We start from the raw sequence: 21,663 nt of genomic DNA, 5'->3' as shown, positions 1-21,663 counted from the left end.
GACGATTGGCGAGGCTGAACATCAGCCTTCGCCAAGAGAGCACCATTACCATCGGCCTGCAGTGAAACATCAGTATGTTCATAAGAAGCTTCAGGATATTGATGTGTTGAAAGGTTGGTGGAATCTTCTAAAGGAGCCATTCTAGTTCGACATCTCTTCAGCACAGTACGCACATTACCACTAGAGGAGACATGCTGCCTTTTAGAAAAAATAGATGACATTCTATTTTCATTGTTGGTGAAAATTGGTGAAGTAGTAGTAGCAGTCGAAATGGTAGCAGCTGAAAAGTCCAAAGGAATGGACGTAACCGAACTGGAGTTTGTTGAAACTGGAACAGAATCTTGAGAATAGGGTCGACTGATATTGTTAGGAGGAATGTGGACATATGCTGGAGGAGTTGCAACTGAAAGCATAATTGATGTTGTTGCAGAGACAGAAGCCGAGCTATTGATGTTGCCTTGATGAGAATTTTTAACTGTTGAAACCGTGGTTGAAGGAGAAAGAGATGCAGTGGTAGTGGAACAAATGATCGGCTTATCATCACAATGCTTGTCCAAATTAACAGTCGAAGAAATACCAGCCTTGGAACTACTTCCTGCCAAAGAAGTCTGAAAGTAAGTAGATTGTGTTGATGCAGAGTGGCTATTGTTGTCCTGGATCAGCTTTTTCCCTTTCTCTCGCGAAGTAACCAGTTGTGGAAGAGCAGGGAAAGGTTGAGGATGATTAATAATAGGGGAAATAGTATTACGAGCCAGTCGAGTGATAAATGGCCAGGGCCCTGCTTTAGAAAAATCCTGTCTATAACGATCATAGTTGGACTTTGGAAGAGGAGATCCTTCAAGCCATGGACCATAAGGAAGATCAGGTTCCTTGCCTTCATCCAATTTTTCTAGGAAAGAAGGGCACTTATCAAAAACATGGCCTATAATACCACATTCATAGCAGAAATCGGGGAGTCGTTCGTAACGATAATCAAGCCAAAGTTCATCAGACATCCAAGGGAAAGTGACTGTTTGGCCACGGAGAATGGGCTGAGAAACATCAATACCAACTCGGATACGGAGGAACGGACCCCAACCTTCATTGAGCGAATCCTCATGAACATCGATGTAAGTACCAAGTAGGTTCCCAATAACCTTAGCCAGAGATTCGGACTTACTCAAAAAGGGCAATCGGAACACTTGAACCCAAAAGGGAGATATAGTAAAAGAACTCAAAGGAGCATTTGACAGAACAGTTGGAGTGCATAGGATCATATGTTGATTGTGGAAGTGCCAAGGTTCCTTGGACAAAACTCTCATTAAATCACCTTCACAGCCAAAGGTGATCATAAAAGAATTCTCTTCATAGGTGGAGACAGTGACTTCAAATCTCCCTTTCCATTGAGTAGTAAGGAAGTTGGTAAATTGTTTTGGGTTAAAGCCTCTATGAGAGAAAATACGACAGATAATGCGATGAGAGACAGGTCGAGTGGGTGGCCTAGGAAGGTTGGACAAATTGACAACTTCTCTTTCCCGATTAGAGAGGGCTCGTGAAATATCAGGATGAAAAGAATCCATATTTGCAGTGGAAGGAAGCACTCAGAATCGATGCGGTAAGAAGAAACCTTGAAGAAGAGGAGGTTATAATTTAAAAAAGAGATGAGCGGGAGTGGTTGAGACTCATGGGAGGAGGTTATATTATAAAAACTGGGCAGAAAATTGAAGAGGAACAGTTAAAAAGAAAAAAACGGAAACAACTGCCACAGAGCAAATTTTAAGGGCAGACAATGCTCTTCATATTTTTCGTCTAAATTTTATTCTATGAACTATATTAAGTTTTCACAATATTTTTTAAAAAAAATCTAAGTAACAGTATTTTTTGTAAAAATTAACTTAAATTTTAGTATTTTTGTAAAAAAAAAATTTGTTATTTTTATTTATTTGTAATTATTGTTTGATTTTTTATTGTTTTTAGTGTTTTTTTTTTTTTACTTTTTCTTGAGCAAAATATATTTTTATAATTTTAAATTTATATAAACTTACTTTTATAATTAAAAATTAAAGACCATAAAATTATAAATAAGATATTTTTGAAAATTTCTTCTTATTTAATATAAGTTTTTTTCTTAACTATTTTTTAATACAATTATTTTTATTTAAAAACTGCAACATATTATTTAAAGTTTCACAATGTAAATTATTTTAAGTTCTCCATCATAGAACTTCTAAATAAAAATTTTCTAAGCTAATGAGAATATTTTGTTGAAAAGATTTATAAATTTAAGTAGAAAGAAAAATTATATAAAAAAACACTCAATCCAACCAAATTTTTCAAAGTTATTCTCTGTACTTTTATTTTTCCAACATTTTTTTTCCTAACCAAAATTCAACTTTTAAGCATAGCTTTAATTTGAAAAAAATATGAGAAAATAATGGCTAAGGTGAAAGAAATGTTCTACTTTTTAACGGGCTTGTCTTAGAATGTGGTCCATCACATAACCATGAAAAACCAAACAAAAGCAATGAGCCAATTAACCAAAACCTTAGATGTGAGAAGAGCTTTCATTGTTTATGTACACACAGAAAATTGATTTCCCAATCAAATCTCAATGGCTTGATTCAATCCATGAGATTTTGATCATTTATGAAGTTCAACTACATCAATAAGACAGCAGATGTAACAACAAACTCGAAATACAATGCAAACTCATCAGAACGAAACGAGAGATTTCGGATGGGGTGAAGGTTGTAACTGAGAAAGGGCTGTATCACTTTCATCATTCTCATCAAAATTTATAGGCTTTCCTTGAATTGGCTGCTGCCTGCATATCAATCAAAAAAGATAATTAAATCTGTACAAACATACTAAATAATGATATAGAAAATAACTAACGTAATTAGAAATGGCCTATTGATGATGATTCAACAAATATGTATCTTCCAAATATCATAGGCATGGTAATTTTTAAATATAAAGTGATGAGCATCCAAATTCATACCTCTGGGAGATGATACTTTCTTCAGACAATGCCTTTTCTAACCTCTCTTCAAATGGTGTTGCATGCCAACTGACCTTCTGATCCTGAAATCATAGCAATTGGTAGTTTTGTTGTTGATAATTATTACTATCAAGATTAGATGAAAGTGAGAAACAATGAAAATGGAAAAGTATGATATACCTCCTTGTACTTATTGGTTGAATTTGGAATTCCATTCCCATCCCACCATTTGGGTGAGATACGAGCAGGATCATCCTCATTCCAATGAGCAGCAACCATCCCAATAATAGGTCTGTCCATAGGGGTTCTAGCTCCTCGAGGACGGGCAGGACCAACAAAGTTGTTATTATTGCTGTCCTGAGTCGATGGAATTGGCTTCAACCAGGTTGACAGACTAGCTTCTGGGTTTAGCTCCTCCGACAAAGTTTCTTTGATTGACTCTTTGGACTTAGGCGACGCATTTTCAGGCTGATCAAGAGATTTTCTTAACTCACCTGAAATTTGGTCAAAGTTAGGATCCTCTTCCTTCAGTGCATTCCACTGGGAGACATTTTCAACTGGGTTCAAAACTGGATACACATATTGCGACCTAACTCGAATCTTCCCATTTGGAAAAGTATCCATGTTTGAAGGAAAAACAGTTCCAGGCGTTTGCATCTCATCAGAAATCTTTAGGGGGGTTGGATAGGGTGAGCGCTTTGATATGCTCTGATTACCTGGTGATTCAGCTCTCTTAAAATTCTGGCGACCATTTTCAGATGACGAACCCCCAGAAGAAGATAAATCTGAATCACATTCAAAACGCACAGATTTGTTCCTGCGTTGAACATTTGTGGCTGAAAGTTGAGGTGTTTCTAAAGTTGTAACATGTTCAGTCTGATAAGCATGGCTAGTAGCTGCTGTGTAACTACCACCTGCGCCACTGCCTTCAGTAGAGCCTACTGAGACTATTCCCGAGTTCTGAACATTTGATACACAACTAAGGAAAAGACAAGAGAAAAATACAAAGATCAAATATCATATCTTTTCTTCTAAATGCTGCTAACTGTGACAAAGAGAAAATAAATTAGAAAACCCCGACTATGGAACAACATTAAAAACCAGTTGACAAGAATGTCACAAAATCAGAATTTTCAGCACAATTTTTAAATTTCTACCTGCTAGGTGTACACTCCAAAGAACCTGAGGTATGAGCCCTCTCTTCAGAGAGTTTAACTGGAGTAGAGGGTTGGTCAATTTGATTTTCCAACTGAAGTTTCTCAATGGATGTATTGGGAAGCCATGAATGGAATTTCGAAGTCTCTGAATCTCCATCCTGAAGAGGTGAGCTGTTCCACTTGGAAGAAGCTTTGCGAATTTCAATAGGAGTCTGTGCTAAGGTACCACACGCTTTAAGAAACTTGGCCTGAAAAAAAGAGCCCATCAAAACAAGTGATGACCTTTAAAGAAGAATGTCAAACTCCAATCTAGATAGCCAAAAGATCACCCAAAAAGACTAGCTTTAGACTGCAAAGCTCTTTTAAAATTCAATTTAAAAGAGAAAGAGAAAATCATAAAAGCATGTCCACTTTCAGCCAGTGCAACAGAAAATAGGTACACTGACAGCCAAAGTAACCTTTTACTAGCTCTTTATAATCACTATTATGCTTAGTTAAATCTACTAAAATACTAGACTTTCAGCATGATAAAAGACTAACTTTACTTTCACTTTCATAAAGCAACAAAAACAAATTAAGACCCAACATAATCTTTAATCACACGACTGTAAACAAATTGTGTCAACAATCTGAACCAACTATGATACTTTGAAGTCTATAATTGTGCATTCAAATTGAATCAACATCTAGGAGAAGAGGTGAAATGTTCAAATCATAAGCATACCTCGTCCTTAAGAGCCTTATCAATTTCTGGAGTACCAGCACTACTACCGCCCCTATTCTTACAAGGAGAATCTTGTTTATCTTCAAATTAAACACACACAACGGTCAGCCATGGTTAACATTGGATTTTACAATATAAAATTAAAGCTCATTTAAGTGTAGAAGGACATACCTTCGGACATAAACAGAGACGAAAGTCGATTTTGAGAAACTACAACCTCCTGATCATCACACATGAAAAAACACAAAATAAAATTAGAAACATCGTTAAATTCATCACAATTATCATCTCCGCAACAAAATTCGCAAATCAAACTTTTTTCTTTTTCCTCGAAAGAATCAGCTTCTTGTACATAACTAAATTTTCTCAGCAACCAAACAAAAACGAAATCACACACACATACACACACCGTTAGTTTGGGATGAGAAGATTCAGAAACAAGATGAGGCTGTGACCTCTGACGATGATGATTGTGGCTTTGGCGATCGTCCCTGACCCTAAAGCAAGCGATGAAACAACCCATGGCTCCGGCAATCGACCTGTCTAGGTATCCCAAAACTGATCTGCAAACAAGCCTTAGGTCACGATTCAACAGCGAGCATATCATGGGAAAAAAAAATTAACGGATTAGGGAAAATGAAACCCTAATTATTTCTTTTCTTTTCTGAAAAAGGGTTTTAATTGGTGAATTTTTTGGGGGGTTTTTGAGGGGACTCTCTACTGGGACACACAGAGAAGGAGTCGTTGAGTGGTATTATTCGAAATTTGAACTACTAAAACGAGGGAAGCGAGCTGTACGTCTATGGCGAAATGTTGTTCCTAAACTTCGCGGTGTATGTTAAGAGATGTAATCGTGCAATGGGGTTATGCCACGTAGGCTATTGATGGTGCTTTTAGTAATTTGGTTTAAAAGGAAGGGGTTTTAGAAGGAAAATGGGTTTAATTGATTGGACAGTGTAACGTCTCATATGACTATTTGAATTCTCTCGGGTAATAAATCTTAGGAATATAAAAGTAAGATAAAGAAAAAAAAAAAGAGGAAATCTCGTTGAATTGTAATTATTGAAATGGAATAATGGAGTAATAATAATTAATTAATTTGGAGATAATTTTTTGACCTTAAATTTGGACATGAAATAAATGATTATTTTTATGGCAGTTAAAAATTTTACATTTTTAGATTTAAGAACTTTTATATAATTTTATTCAATTTTATTAATTCGATGATTATTTATGTACTAAATTTGATATCTATGTATTGTCTTCTGAACTTTAACATGTTAAATTTTTTTACTGACAAAAATCTTTAAATTCAACCATCTCAATAATTTATGAGATATTTTTAAGGGTCTTAAAAATTCAAAAAATATAATTTAGTATGTTAGAATTAAGGGGTCAAAATATTCTAATTATAGTCTTTTTTTTAAATTAAAAAAAATATATCTAAAAAAATTATAGCAAATCTCACTGCCAATCTTCTCATTTAAAATTATTACAGTTTTTTTTTTATATCTTTTTTAACAATGATAATAAAATTAAGGTTTTGTTCAAAAAAGTCTTGCTACTAGCAGCAAAGGTAGAAAAACTCTTCAACCAACCCCACATCAATCTAATAAAAACATGAAGTTTCCTTTATCATTGGAAATTTTTTCATCTTTTTTTTTTTTTTTTTGACATTTTTATTGTTATACATTTAATTTTACTATATGTTATATATTTAAATGTAGAACAAAGCTTTGGAAAAAGTCTTTTTTTTTTTTTTTTGATTTAAGCGTTTATATATTACATTGCATAACCTGAGACTCGAACAGAGAACCTCCAACACACACGCACCCTCTTACGGCCACTTGAGCTAGCCTCAAGTAAACTTTGGAAAAAGTTAATTGTTTATTTTTATTTACAAGTGATAAGCATCGCCGAGTATAGCAATGGCATCATAGTTAGGTTGACAAAAAAAAAAGAATCTAATCAAATTAAGTTTAGTGTCTACTCTAAAAGAATGACCATTTGTTGATTTTCTTTTGATGGATGAACAAATTTTATAGAAATTAAAAACAAAAAGTATGTGATGAAGAGGTGGACTAAAGCAGATAACAATATAATCAAGATAAATGTTGATGAGACTATTTTTGAAGTTGAGAATTCTCACTTGGCGAATTTGGTGGTTTGGCAATCTAATCGCATCATAATCAAAGCTTTTGTTGTTTATTACTTGGGGTGTGTTCAGCTGTTGTTATTGTTCAGCTTGTTGTTATTGTTGAAATTGTTGTAAAGTCATCTCCAAATGCCTTCTACATTTAAGTATGTTTTGTAACATTTTTTTAATCAGTTTATATTTTTTAAATTAGAAAAGTGAAAATATTTTTCCAAAATCATGTTTTATAAAACTATTTTTATTTTTTAATTTTTTAATTGAGAATTAAAATTTTGAAGAAAGACAATTTTTTTTCTTAATCAATATTTTGGACTCTAACCCTTCTTAGACCTCTGAACTCGGACCCCGACCCAGACCCCGACCCAAGACCTAAACCCTGACCCGAAATTGGAACCAAACCCCGGGTCGGACCTAGACATCGGACCCCGACCCCGACCTAGACCCCCAAACTCGAACCTGACCCCTACTCTAGACCAGGCCCTGATCTCAGCCACGAACTCAGACCACAGACTAGACCTGGACACCGGACCCAAACCCCCGAACCTGAACCCGATTCCAGTCTCGGACCAGGCCCCGGTCCCGGCCTCGAACTCGAACCCCAGACTCAGCTTAAATCGTAGTTGGTTAGGTACCCAATATCTTATTTATTATTTAGTAGAAAAATTGTACCATTAAATATTACAATAATTTTCCTTATAAAAATATTAGCATAATTTTAACAAAAATTTGGAAGAGTTCCCAAAAAAAAAAAAAAGGTTAACATAAAAAAAAAAAAATTCACATAATCTAACTTTTTTTTTTTTTTTGAAGGAACTAAAAAAATAGATTATGTTATAATATATTAATCAAACAAATAGCCTAGAAGAATCATGTTATTCCTTATTAAATATTATTAGTCAATAGAAAAGCTTTGACCGTCCTTGTCAAACTCCCTTATTTCTATTAAGTGATGATTATTATTTTACGGTGTGGTTGTGGTGTGGTAAAATGTCGTCCTTATCTAAGACATGAAAAGAAAGACTCACCAAAAAAAAAAAACTCATACTATATATTATGTTTTATTTCCCCTTTAACACAAACTTATCTTATCAACAATTTTCTAATTGATATTTTGTAGGGAATAATAATTCAATTTCCAATTTATTGATGAATTGATAAGGTGGTGTTTAATTAGAAGTAATGAAATAAAATGGAATAAAAAAGAAAATTTTTATTTTATTCATTTGTTTGGTTGTTTTTTAAAGTATTGGAATGTCATTCCAATAGAATAATTTTTTTATTATTTTGGTGGAATGACTATTCCAGTTTAAAATAATAATAAAAAAAATCATTCTAAAATGCGAGAAAAAAATTAATTATTTTTATTCAATTTTTACATATTTTAAATTTTATTTTATTCCATTTCTATTTCCATTTTCATTCTCATTTACATTTTTATGTTTTCATTCTTCTCAAAAGTCTCAACCAAATGTCACCTTAGTGAAACTTGTTTTCATTGGAATTAATTTCTATTGAATTTTTATAGGAAGTTTTATTAGCATCCCACAAAATAATAAGTATACTTTAATATTAAAAGAAATCAAACTTAAATAATTTTTAAAAATCACTTTCAATTTTTTTCTCATATTATTTTGTGTTAATTTCAATACTTTTTAATTTTATTTTCATAATCTTTTTTATATCATGTATAATTTTTATTTTTTATTTTTCTAATAAAATTTGACAAATTTTTATTTTAATTTTTTTGTTATAAATTTGAAATACAATTTATTTTTGTTTGATAAGTTTATACTTAAGCTTATGAATTGGAAGAAATTTTTTTTTTTTTAAAAAAAAAAAAAACTAATATAAGTAAAAATATCTATTTTATGTAAAATAAAAATTATTAAAATATTGTACACTTATAAACTTTTGAGATATAAATAAAACTTCTCAATTTTATATACTTTTTTGAAGAATCGGTTATGTCGAATATTTTAGCCCAAAAAAAATGTTACGTTGAATATTGGGGTTGGTGGTTTAAATTTTAAAATCATATTTTTGTAATTTTTTTTTTTTTTTGTTGTTTTTGTATATTTGTAAAATAATCTCAAGAAAATACTTATATTTGGGACCTATTTGGATTTTTCTCAGAACTCTTCTGTAACATTCTGTCAGCCCAATTATATGTAAATTGGGTTATGTGGGCCTAAGATGGTCATTTGAGTTACCTAAAATCTGAGGTTTTGACTTGGATTGGATGGGACTAATTTGAGACAATTTCTTCTTTCAGTAGTTTTCAAGTTGTCTTTTTTAGTATCAAAATTTTTTCTGTTGAACACTGTTGTTGGAGATAATTTAATTTATTATTTCGACAAAATTTTAAATTATGTTACTTAGTATTCACTCTTTATAACTAATCAATATAACATATATTTTTATCTGAATCAAATCTCAAACATTAAACAATAATGTTTCATTCAAAATCCAATAATTTTTTTAAGTTAAAATCAATGATGTAATGAATAGATTAGTATGTTTAAATTAATAGGTAAACCAAATTTATTTGAGCTAAAATAAAATATGTGTCATCTTATTAATCAACCACAAGCATCATAAACAAAACAAGAAATTTATTTTCTTAAAAATATATGTATATAAAAAGTAAAAAATTGAATCAGATCGATCAGTATTTTAGGTCCATAAAGAATTATACATAAAATTGTATTTTTAAAATTAAAAACATGTATATAATATAATATTATTTTAAAAAATAAGACCTAGTTGGAGACAAGTTGGAGTCTCTAAAGAAATTCCCACATGAGACTTAGAAGACAAGACAATAACAAATAACCATTTTGTTATTAAAATTAATGTTAAAATTTAGGAAGAAAGTGCATGAGATTTAATCTTATAATTAATTGATAATGAGAGAAGTAGTCTATATATTTTATTTATGGTATAAAGTTTCTCTACATTAGTAGGCATATAAAAAAGATCCATTTAGTTGGAGCGGGTCGCAGTTCCGATTCGACGAATCACTTCTGATCCAAAACATTTGGATACTTATTGGATCTTGAAACAGATCTGTCCTGCCCAGCCTATTTTTTTTTTTTTTCTGATTGGATCTGATCCGATCTGATTTTAATATATTAAATAAAACTTAATTTAAGATTCGGAACTCGGACCCAAACCTCCTGGGAACTGGGACCCAATCTCGGACTGGACTCGCCCGGGATCCAAACTCGGACCCGAGATTGAACCTGGACCCGGACACGAATTCAAACCCAAATTCTGGGACTCGTACGCGAACTCGAACTCGAGACCCGAACCCAAGCCCGGGACTCAAAGTCAAGACTCGAGATCCAAACTCGGGACTTGAGACTCGGACTGAAGACTTGAGACTCGGACCCAAACCCGAGACCCAAGATTTGAGGCCTTAAATCAACACCGGACCCAGACACAGGACTCAAGACCTAGGACATGAACCTGGACACAAGACCCAAACCCAAATTCGGACTCGGACCCAAATTGGATCGAGATTCAGACCCAGCCCGTAAGTGGTGTTGGGGTCAAGTTTATTGAAAATATATTATAAGTTTACACAATCTATTAATACAAGTCAATACAAAACATAGTATTGTATTGAATAATACTAATACAAAATTAAAATGGATATAAGATTATAAGTTTAGATATAAAATTAAAATTCTTAAAAAAAAAAAGTTCAGTCAGATTAGATCCGATCCTTATAAGTCGAGTCGGATCTGATCTGATTCGAGTATCTGATTTAGCGAGGCAGGGCAGGGCGATTCCTTACATGATCTGGATCAGGTCGGATCATAGCCAGATAAAATCTGACCCAATTCATTTACACTCATACACATTAGTAATGTGAGACTATTTCTAAGACACCCTTCTCACGTCGGGCTTTGAAAGTGTGTATGAACGACCTTTAAGGGACCACGATAGTGCCATCCCAACAATAGAACTAACATACATTGGCCGAAAGGTCCCAAGAAAAGGTCAAAGGCTGAGACAGCAAATTTTTTTAATTGATCCGATACCATGTTAAAATTTAAAATAAAAATGCATCGAGTTCTATCTCAAAATTAGTTGACAATAAAAGAAATAGTCCATACATATTATTTTTTTTTTTTTTGAAAATCATACATGTTATTTATAATATAATTTTTTCGCACATTTGTGATACGAGACTATTTCTAATAATTAATAATGACAAAAAATGAGGCACCATGTAAAAAAGAAAAACCATCATTTTTGTTAGTTCATGTAATATTCACATATGTTTAAAGTATTATTTTTAACAACCACATCAAAAATAAAAACTATCCATACCATATTTCATTAATTCATATTTTTTTAGAATCCTTGCTAAAAAGTAAGACAAATTTTAATTACTATATAAGATTTTAACATAAAAAATACTCCAATTTAACAAAATTTATACTTATAAAGTTGTAATCTAATATTATTTTTTTTTCTTACAAATATTAACGTATTTTTTTTTCTTTTTAAAAAATCACTAATCTTAAAAAAACTATCATGTTAATATTTAAATAATTTGGTACACTTTTGTGTGCACATATAATTATGGGTCTCACATTTATTTTGTACAAATTATAAATTATCCTAATATAAAATGTTACTAATTATGCCAATAAACACGTGATGATATACTATATATTACTTTTCCCCTAATTAAGATCAATATAGAAAACTATAGGCACGTTATAACCATGTGAAGATCATGAAAACAAATGCATGAAGAACTTAAAATAATTAATTGTAGAATGGGTATCGATCATAACAAAATAACATGGACAAACTAATCATTAAATAATAATATTGTTATATATGATTAGATTTACGAGCATGCTATTAGGCACCAATGGTGTTTAGCATCTGTAGACATGTCGTTTTGCGATTGACTAGCGATAAGCTCTAAAAATTATTACATTAAACTATATGGAACACGATATTTAATTAGATCAATATCGATATTAACACATAAGAGAGTGTTAAACACTATACTTTCAACATTTCTCTTAGATTTATATATAAGATTAGCATTACTACAATTAAATATCATTAATAGTATTTATAAGTAGTTAATTAAAAGTACTTAGAGATATCAAAGTTGGACAAATAGTCTATGCATTTGCTACGAGTTGAAATGAAGTAACCTATTAGTATTACCTATTATACTTTTTTAGAGCATCTCGAATGCATATGTACATAAATGGTGAAAAGTTAAAATATAATTTATTTAATAAAAAATTCTAATGGTGTGCCAAAAAGTGACGTTAATTTGGCACATAGTAAATTTTGTGCCAAATTTGGCACAACATTTGCTATGATATAAAATTTACACCATAATAAATGCACTATTTTTTCATTTACATTTATGTCATTTGTATTATTTTATTAGTATATTTAACTATGACATTAAATTATGAAACATTTATATTATTTTTTTATTGTCTTACATATTAAAATAATAATAAAATTAATTATAAAGTTATTAGATTTTTTTTTTAATAAAACATTAATTAGATATTAAATTTTACATCAAAATTTTGCAATTGTGCATTGGAGCACAAAGCTAAAATTTGATGTAAATTTACCACAAAATTACTTTTTGTGCCAAATATAGCACAATTTTTACATCTCTCATTGGAGATGGTCTTAGTATATAATTGTAAAAACTTAAAGCATAATACGTTGTGACATAAATATTTAAGTTTAATTTTTAGTTACAAAAAAATATTTTAGTTTAAGTTTTAACGATAATAATACTTAAAGTTATACTTTTTAAAACTTTAGTAAGTACATGACCATTAAATGTCAAGTCAATAGCCACGTGGCAGTCTACCTAATAAGTTCTGGTCATTAAATTTTTATTTTATTTAAGAAAATTAAATCTACCAATAAAAAATAACATGTGGATAATGACTAATATTTAACGGCCAAATATCTACGAAAGTTCTAGAAATATAAGTTATATATTATTACCATCAAAAACTAAATTTGGATATTTATTTGCAATTATTGATAGTTAAACTTAGGTATTTACGCCAAAAATTACTCTAACTTTTAACAAATAAATTTTAAAAAATTATTGAAAATGTATAAAATATAGGGGTGCTCTTACAATGTACTCATATCTGTTTCGATTTTAGTTCAATTTTCTTTATAGTTGTGTACGTTATAGTTATTTAAGACATCTTGCAAAATTTTAAAAAATTCAAAATAACTTACAATATAGAAAGTATTGTTCAAATAGTCTATTTCACACGCGTATAAAATAAAAGAGTGAGACGTGAACCCTATTTTTGGCGTGTTTAATTTTTTTCGAATTTCTCAAAATTTTGTAGGATGTTTTAAATAACATCTATAACACCATATGACCTAAAAAAATAGAGTAATTTTTTTTAAATATCGAATCAGATAAGTGTGCATTGGATACTCATGCACTCCTTTTAAAAAGTACATTGTAGAAATTTCCTAAATATAATATTTAAGAAAAATAAATTGTGACAGTCAGTAGTCTCGTGATCCGTAAGGGGAAATACCGAGTAAGTTGTGCAATCTCACATCGCCTGGGGAAGATCAAGTGGAATGATTCTGAGACTGTGTAGGTATGGGACTACACAGTTGAAGATGGCTTAAATGGATTGATTGGTACTACCTATATTAATAAGGTGCATCTTGTTTTTCGGTAGCTCATCATGAAAGAACTCCACAATTAAGCGTGCTTGACCTGGGGCAATTTCAGGATGGGTGACCTCTTGGAAAGTTTTCCCAGGAAGCGTGCGAGTGAGGACAAAACATGCTGGAAACACTCGTGTTGGTCTGTAGGGTCAGTTGTCAGTCCATGAAGCAGCTAGAGTGACGTACTCATCTATAAGAGTCATTCATTCTGTGGGTGTAAGGACCCAATAGAGGCTTTAAGCGGGGACGTTACAAATGGTATCAGAGCCTTGACCCAGCCGGAAGTGTGGTCGACGAGGACGCCGGACCCCGTAAGGGGGTGATTGTGACAGTCAGTAGTCTCGTGATCCGTAAGGGGAAATACCGAGTAAGCTGTGCAATCTCACATCGCTTGGGGAAGGTCAAGTGAAATGATTCTGAGACTGTGTAGGTATGGGACTACACAGTTGAAGATGGCTTAAATGGATTGATTGGTACTACTTATATTAACAAGGTGCATCTTGTTTTTCGATAGCCCATCACGAAAGAACTCCACAGTTAAGCGTGCTTGACTGATGGGTGACCTCCTGGGAAGTTTTCTCAGGAAGCGTGCGAGTGAGGACAAAACACGTTGGAAACATTCGTGTTGCTCTGTAGGGTCAGTAATCAGTCCATGAAACAGCTAGAGTGACGTACTCATGTATAAGAGTCATTCATTCTGTGGGTGTAAGGACCCAATAGAGGTTTGAAGTGGGGACGTTACATAAATTGAGTTTTTTCGAAAAAAAAAAATTACACCAAAATGAGAGCCTTAACGATCCTATTTGCCCCACCGTTTATAAGCTTATGAATTAGTTTATATAAATATGAATATTATTATTGAATATTAGTGGTATCTAATATATTTTAGATGTTTCGTCGCGCAATTGATTAGTAATACTTTTTAAAGTTATTGCATTAAATTATATAAGAATATATTTCTATACAGGAGAGTGCTTGATAAGAGTAATCCCTTCTAACATTTCACTTCTATATACATATGAAGGGTTCAAAATATGAGGTTATGTATAGGAACACAACAACTCAAGTGGTTGGTCGATGGGTCATATGTGGAAGCATATGGAAGGATCTTTGTTTGATATATACCAAGGTTTTTGGCTGTGGGCTACTACTAATAACTATCAACTAAACGACACTAAACAAATTACATTAAATATATCTATATATATATTAATGTTTTTGTTTTGTTTTGTGGTTTTGCATACTACTTAAATTTTAAGCCATATGAACGAATTTGACATGACACTGAAGATCTGACAGATATTCAGTGCCTTTTTCTTATAAAGTAAATTAAGTTTTTGAGCTGGAAATGTCAGAATGGGAGCCACTTAAAATTAAAATTAAGAGTTTACGTGGTCAGTTTAGTTGAATTATAGTATATTTTTACTAAAAGTATTTAACCTTCCCGCTTCAAGCCTCTATTGGGTCCTTACACCCACGGAATGAATGGCTCTTATACACGAGTACGCCACTCTGGCTGCTTCCTGGATTGATGACTGACCCTACAGACCAACACAAGTGTTTTCAGCATGCTTTGTCCTCACTCACACGCTTCCTGGGAAAACTTCCCAGGAGGTCACCCATCCTAAAATTGTCCCAGGTCAAGCACGCTTAACTGTGAAGTTCTTTCGAGATGGGCTACCGAAAAACAAGATGCACCTTGTTGATATAGGTAGTACCAATCAATTCATTTAAGCTCTCTTCAACTGTGTAGTCCCATACCTACACAGTCTCAGAATCATCCAACTTGACCTTCCCCAGGCGGTGTGGGATTGCACAGCTTACCCGGTGTTTCCCCTTGCGGATCACGGGACTACTGACTGTCACAAAGTATTTCCAATAGAGATATAAATAAGTGGTAAAAAATTAAAATATAGCTCATTTAACAAAAAGTTTACTTCAATAATATGCCAAAAAATGATGTAAATTTCGCACATAGCACATTTTGTGCCAAATTTGGCACAACATTTGCTATGATGTAAAATTTACACCACAATAAATGCACTACTTTTTCATTTACATTTATGTCATTTCTATTATTTTATTAGTATATTTAACTATTACATTAAATTATGAAATATTTATATTATTTTTTTATTGTCTTACATGTTAAAATAATAATAAAATTGATTATAAATTATTAGATTTTATTTTTTTAATAAAATATTAATTAGATATAAAATTTTACATTAAAATTTTGCAATTGTGCATTGCAGCACAGAGTTAAAATTTAGTGTAAATTTATCACAAGACTACTTTTTGTGCTAAATATAGCACAATTTTTACATCTTCCATTAGAGATGATCTAACTCAATATAAATATTGGGTTGCAAATATTTAATTGTAACCCGTCCAATTAAAAATTAGAAAAATTTCAACCCATCCTATAATTTTGCCGATTTGGTCGGGTTAATCCGTCTAAACCGTTCTACTTTTTTTTTTTTTTATATATAATTATTATTATTAGTTTTTAGTATTCAAATAATAGATTTAAAAAATAAAAATATATTATTTATATTTTAATTTAAAAATAATAAAATAATAATATGGTGTAAATTTTAAATTTTAATTTTAATATCCAAATATAATAAAAATGATTAATTATAAAGTCTAAATTTCAAGTTAAACAATATAAAGTCCAAACTTTAAATACAAAATTTAACTAATAAATATAATTTATGTAAACCAGTTTAATTTGATTTATTCGGTTTAATTTAGCTGTTCAGAATTATTAGTAAACCATCTCATATATTCATTGTGCGGTTTGAATTTTTATTGTATTATTTCAGGTTGTAATTTTTGTCGATTTATTTAGTTTGGTTTGGAGGGTTTATTTGGATTGGATAGTTTGTAAATTTTTTGAACACCCCTTATGTGATCATTTGCCCTTCTTCAACTTCTTATAAATTAATTTTTGTATGTATATATTTTTAAATATTTTAGTTTTCACCCCCATAAAATTAATAATTTCTAATTTATACCTCTATATATTTTTATTTTTATTCCCATAAAATTTAAAATTTTAATTTTTATCGCTACTAAGTTCATAGTTTTTTTTAGGGTAACACCATTTTGGATTATGTGTTTTGTAAAAGTTACCGATTAGACACTGTGTTTTGTTAAATGATAAAATGAACCTTGTATTTTTCAAAATGGTAAAAATAAAACTCAGAACTTAATTTTTTACAATTTTTTTTAATATAACCAACTTGAAGACAATTCCTAATACGAATAATTACAAAAAATGTAAACAGTTTTGTCATAACACTTTTAAATCAGATTATAATTAAATTTTATTTAGACAAAAAATCAATTCAGGGTTCTATTTGTACTATTTCAAAAAATATATGGTCTATTTTATCATTTAACAAAATAGATAGTCAAATTGATAACTTTTGCAAAACAAAGATCTAAAATAATATATTTTTTTATATATATTTACATATTTTTTTTGTTTCTATTAAAATTATATTTAACAAATTTTTTTTTTTTGCCCCCACTAAAAAATGCCGCTGGCTCCACCACAGACTATAAAAGCTTCCTATATTATATTAATGGACTTTCAAAATTCTTAACTAAAATAAAAAAATAAAAAAGAATTAAACAACTAAAGTCTAAGTTCACACTTCACACTTCACACTTCACAACACAAACACAACATGCACCAAATAATTTTATATTATTTTTATAAATTTTCTAAAAAATTGAATACCATATAAAAGTTTTGGTCTTGGGTGTTTCTATACTCCCTTGCTTGTTGTGGCTGTAATTCTTAATTGAATCTCACCACTATACTCTATTCTATCTTCCTCCCTATCTTCCTTATGCCTCTTACTCTCATTTTCCTCCACTCAATAATTTCCTTCATACTCTTCATTATTATTATTTTTATTTGACTAATTTTAAAATACACTCTAAACTTAATCCTTAGTCATTTTAAACTTTTGATAATTCCCCTTAAAACAAATAATTTTAAGACTAATTCTAAACTTCACTCTTTATATTATAAGCTAATAAGTTATGATTCTATTTGGCTTAACATCTATAAGCTCTTTTATAACTTTTAGTCTTTTAAAATTAAAAAACTCCTTTATAATGATTGGATACAAAAATAAAAAGATTTTTTTTTCTTTTTTTTTAAAAAAAGAAAATTTAAATGGTTTTTTATAGAAGAAATTATGATTTGTAGCCTCTCCCTAAATTTTTTTTAGATATTTTAAAAATAAAAATAATTTATATAATTCTTAAATTACTCGTAAATATTTTTTAATAATATTTAAACACTTTAAAAAATACTTTTTATTAAAAAAAATATATAAATTAATAATTATTCAAACAATAAAAATAAACATAAATAAAAGTAAAAACTTAATCAAAGGCCCATGCATATCTTTGAGAGATTGAGTCTCCAAGTCAGATTTAAATTTGTCAATAATTTTTTTGAGTCAATTTTTTAATACTTATAATAAACAGCTTAAATAATAATTCCAATACAACTTAATAAGTCTTAAATTAAGTTATCTCGAATAATAAAAATAATAATAATAATGAAATTATGAGTCTTGTCCACATATTTTGGTGAGTCAGACTCAGCTGTTATCCTTTTCTTTATAAAGCTCACTAAATTTGCAATAAACCAAAAAAAAAAATTGAGAGAGAAAAAAAAAGTGTCCACTCGTTTTTGCCAAATCAAAGGACACTTTTTCTTTTTCTTTTTCATTCTGAAGTGAGAAACTGAACACATTTTCTGTGTTTTTCAAAAATGGCTGCTGTTCTTTGGGTACAGGTTTGTCTTAAAGAGAATGGTAACTCTCTGGTTAGCTTTGCAGCCAAAAATGGTGGACCAAAGAGGTCCAAAATGTGTTCTAAGCTGAGTTTCTCAAGTGGGTCTTTGGCTTTATCGGGTACTATCGCAAACCCAGCAAGATCTTCGGAGGAGAAAGTTTATGAAGTGGTGTTGAAGCAAGCGGCTTTGGTTAAAGAACGTAAAAAGCCCAAAGAGAAATCTTTGGACTTGATTAAAATTGATGGAACAACCAATTGGGATCTCTTGAATGAAGCTTATGAACGATGTGGTGAAGTCTGTGCTGAGTATGCCAAGACTTTTTATCTGGGTACTTTTTTCATTTCATTACATTTCTTTCTTCTTGTGTTTTTGATTGGTTGTGATTTGTTTTCATATTATTATCTCTTTGTTTATGTTTATGATAAAAAGGGGTTTTGTTTTCTAGTTTAAGGTCGGAAAGTAGTATATCATTAATGGTTAACTTTATGTATTTGTTTATTCATTCCAATGCTTTTAAAAAATGAATTAAATAGAAAAGTACCACCTTTAGTTTAATTTAATCCTTCTTTAGTTGAGAATATTTTGAATATGGTGAGAGAAATGTAATTAGCAAAATACTAATTGAGATTTATTTGATTCTTGATTCTCAGGCACTTTACTCATGACACCAGAACGGAGGAAAGCTGTTTGGGCAATTTATGGTTCGTATGATTTGTTCATTCCTTACATTTTGCTTGCTCTTGACTTTTGTCTATTAATTTTGCTGTGTAAATTTTCTATATAAATGTATGATTAATATCACCCTTGCATTTCTGGATGACACTAACACAATCACTAACCATGCTTTTTTATGAAGCTAAGTACTTTTATCATATGAAGAGAAAAGCAATGCACCGTTATTGAGTTTGATATTTGGCCATGTTCCTTACACAATTTAGGCTTGATTCAGATCTAGAACCCCATTTTATTTATTTATTTTTCTACTTAACAAAATGAATGAATGATCCAAACATGATGTGCCATCTCAATTGGCTTGCTGCTGTTGAGTCTTTACTCTCTTCTATTTGAGGTAATTGTATAATGTATTCTCTTTTCTCTGCAGTGTGGTGCAGAAGGACTGATGAGCTCGTTGACGGGCCAAATGCTTCGCACATCACACCAAAGGCTCTTGACAGATGGGAAAAAAGATTGACTGATCTGTACGAAGGTCGCCCGTTTGATATGTATGATGCTGCTCTTTCTCATACAGTATCGAAGTTTCCTGTCGATATACAGGTATAGAAAGATGCATCATTTGCTTGCATTTTAGCTAGTGAAAATGTGTCTTTTACTTAACAAATTTGATCTTTGTTTGTACAGCCCTTTAGGGACATGATAGAAGGAATGAGGTTAGACTTGATAAAATCAAGATACATGAATTTCGATGAACTATACCTTTACTGCTACTATGTTGCTGGGACTGTTGGACTTATGAGTGTTCCTGTAATGGGAATAGCACCCGAATCAAAGGCTTCAACTGAGAGCGTTTACAATGCTGCATTGGCTCTTGGGATAGCTAATCAGCTCACTAACATACTCAGAGATGTTGGAGAAGAGTAAGATTCTTGTTACACCTTTTCACTCTTTACTTGACCCTACTGAATCCTCTTTGTTCTTGTTTTAGCATCACATTGAAGTTTGAGTCTAATCACATTGTTTCTTTCCATTACATAGTTGCTATTTCTGACTTGAGTGACAATGTTGGTGATGGTGACAGTGCTAGGAGAGGTAGAGTGTATCTTCCACAAGATGAACTTGCACGTGCTGGTCTTTCAGACGAGGACATCTTTCGTGGGAAAGTAACTGACAAGTGGCGGAGTTTCATGAAAGGACAGATAAAGCGAGCAAGAATGTTCTTCGACGAGGCAGAGAAGGGTGTGGCTGATCTCAGCTCAGCGAGTAGATGGCCAGTGTGGGCATCTTTGTTGCTATATAGACAGATATTGGATGCCATTGAAGCCAATGACTATGATAACTTCACAAAGCGTGCTTATGTAGGAAAAGCAAAGAAATTCTTATCACTTCCGGCAGCCTATGGAAGAGCACTTGTTGGCCCTTCAAATATGGCTTAGTTCCTTACAATTAGAGACAAATTTGTGTATCTTTAGATTTTTGCGCCAAAGTCTCAAAATTGTATATTTTTTAACCTTATAATATTTGATTAAATGTTCATATAGGCTCTCAAAGATGAAATGTGTAAATCTTTAGGTCAATTTTGTCCAATGATAAATAAGTCACTTTTGAATTTTTGTTGCACATACTTCTCTGTTTTTGTTTTCTGAGTATCACTTACAGATTGGATCATCTTGTCCAAACTATTTCATACTCAAGCACACATATCTTTTAGAAAAGAAAATAAGAAAGAGGTCAAACTTAGTCCAATACAAGAATAAATTTGCATAAAATATGAACTAAAGTGAACAAATAGAAACTACAATTCAAATAATTGAAATTTGAAAGATTGATTGGAGCGTAATGCAAATGTTTTAGTATGGGTCGGGGTTTAAGAGGTCAGCATCAGGGTTCGAGTCAGGGATGAGATTCGAGTTTGGGATTCGGATCCGAATTCTAAGTTTGATTACCAGTTTGGATCAAGGTTGGGAACTTAATTATCTAAGGTAAAACAAAGAAACACGTTTTAATTTTGAAAATTACAAAAAATGTTTTGTTCTCATTTCCAAAAATGAAGTACAGAAAAGAATGTTAAAAGACTCTAAAGCTTTGATGATATTGTCTATTTTTGACTAATGTTTTTAAAACAACTAATTAAAGTATATATTTTGAGTGCATATAACATTATAAATATATAAATATATAAATTTTTAAATTTTTTTAGTAATTTTTATCAATAACTTTATAAATAATACAAAATAATTAAAAACAAAACTTAATTAAAACTTTGCTATAAAATTAAAAATATATTTATATAGAATGAAGAAACTCATAATTCCCCCCTTCCCCTCCCTAAAATTGAAAAGGAGTAAGTTGAAAAATACTACTTTTATTAATCAATCAATCAAATATACTTCTAATTTTATATTTAATTGAAACATACCTCTTTTTATATGT

General features: G+C 31.0%; 2 protein-coding genes across 4 annotated transcripts; one reads left to right on the top strand and one right to left on the bottom strand.

The window, feature by feature from the left end:
• Positions 1-2,504: 2,504 nt before the first annotated feature.
• Positions 2,505-5,738, bottom strand: LOC115701252 (protein JASON). Of its 3 annotated transcripts, XM_030629002.2 has the most exons (8): positions 5,271-5,738; positions 5,033-5,081; positions 4,862-4,941; positions 4,138-4,385; positions 3,697-3,959; positions 3,161-3,474; positions 2,981-3,063; positions 2,505-2,803 (listed from the first exon to the last, which is right to left on the bottom strand). In XM_030629002.2, exons 1-8 carry the CDS (start codon positions 5,466-5,468, stop codon positions 2,692-2,694), a joined length of 1,347 nt encoding a protein of 448 aa, XP_030484862.2. In that variant the 5' UTR covers positions 5,469-5,738; the 3' UTR covers positions 2,505-2,691. The 3 variants fall into 3 exon arrangements, with proteins under 3 accessions (XP_030484862.2, XP_030484860.2, XP_030484861.2); XM_030629000.2 differs by having other exon boundaries at positions 3,161-3,959; positions 5,271-5,732; XM_030629001.2 differs by having other exon boundaries at positions 2,505-2,800; positions 3,161-3,959; positions 5,271-5,732.
• A 12,553-nt stretch (positions 5,739-18,291) lies between these two features.
• LOC115700738 (phytoene synthase 2, chloroplastic) lies at positions 18,292-20,849 on the top strand. The gene is made up of 5 exons (XM_030628371.2): positions 18,292-18,883; positions 19,206-19,256; positions 19,658-19,830; positions 19,915-20,150; positions 20,312-20,849. The coding sequence occupies exons 1-5, from the start codon at positions 18,532-18,534 to the stop codon at positions 20,664-20,666; spliced, it is 1,167 nt and encodes a 388-aa protein (XP_030484231.1). The 5' UTR covers positions 18,292-18,531; the 3' UTR covers positions 20,667-20,849.
• Positions 20,850-21,663: the final 814 nt, after the last annotated feature.

The sequence above is a fragment of the Cannabis sativa genome, chromosome 8 (assembly GCF_029168945.1).
Source record: "Cannabis sativa cultivar Pink pepper isolate KNU-18-1 chromosome 8, ASM2916894v1, whole genome shotgun sequence".
Classification (NCBI taxonomy): domain Eukaryota; kingdom Viridiplantae; phylum Streptophyta; class Magnoliopsida; order Rosales; family Cannabaceae; genus Cannabis; species Cannabis sativa.
This window is presented reverse-complemented; position numbering and strand designations above follow the sequence as displayed.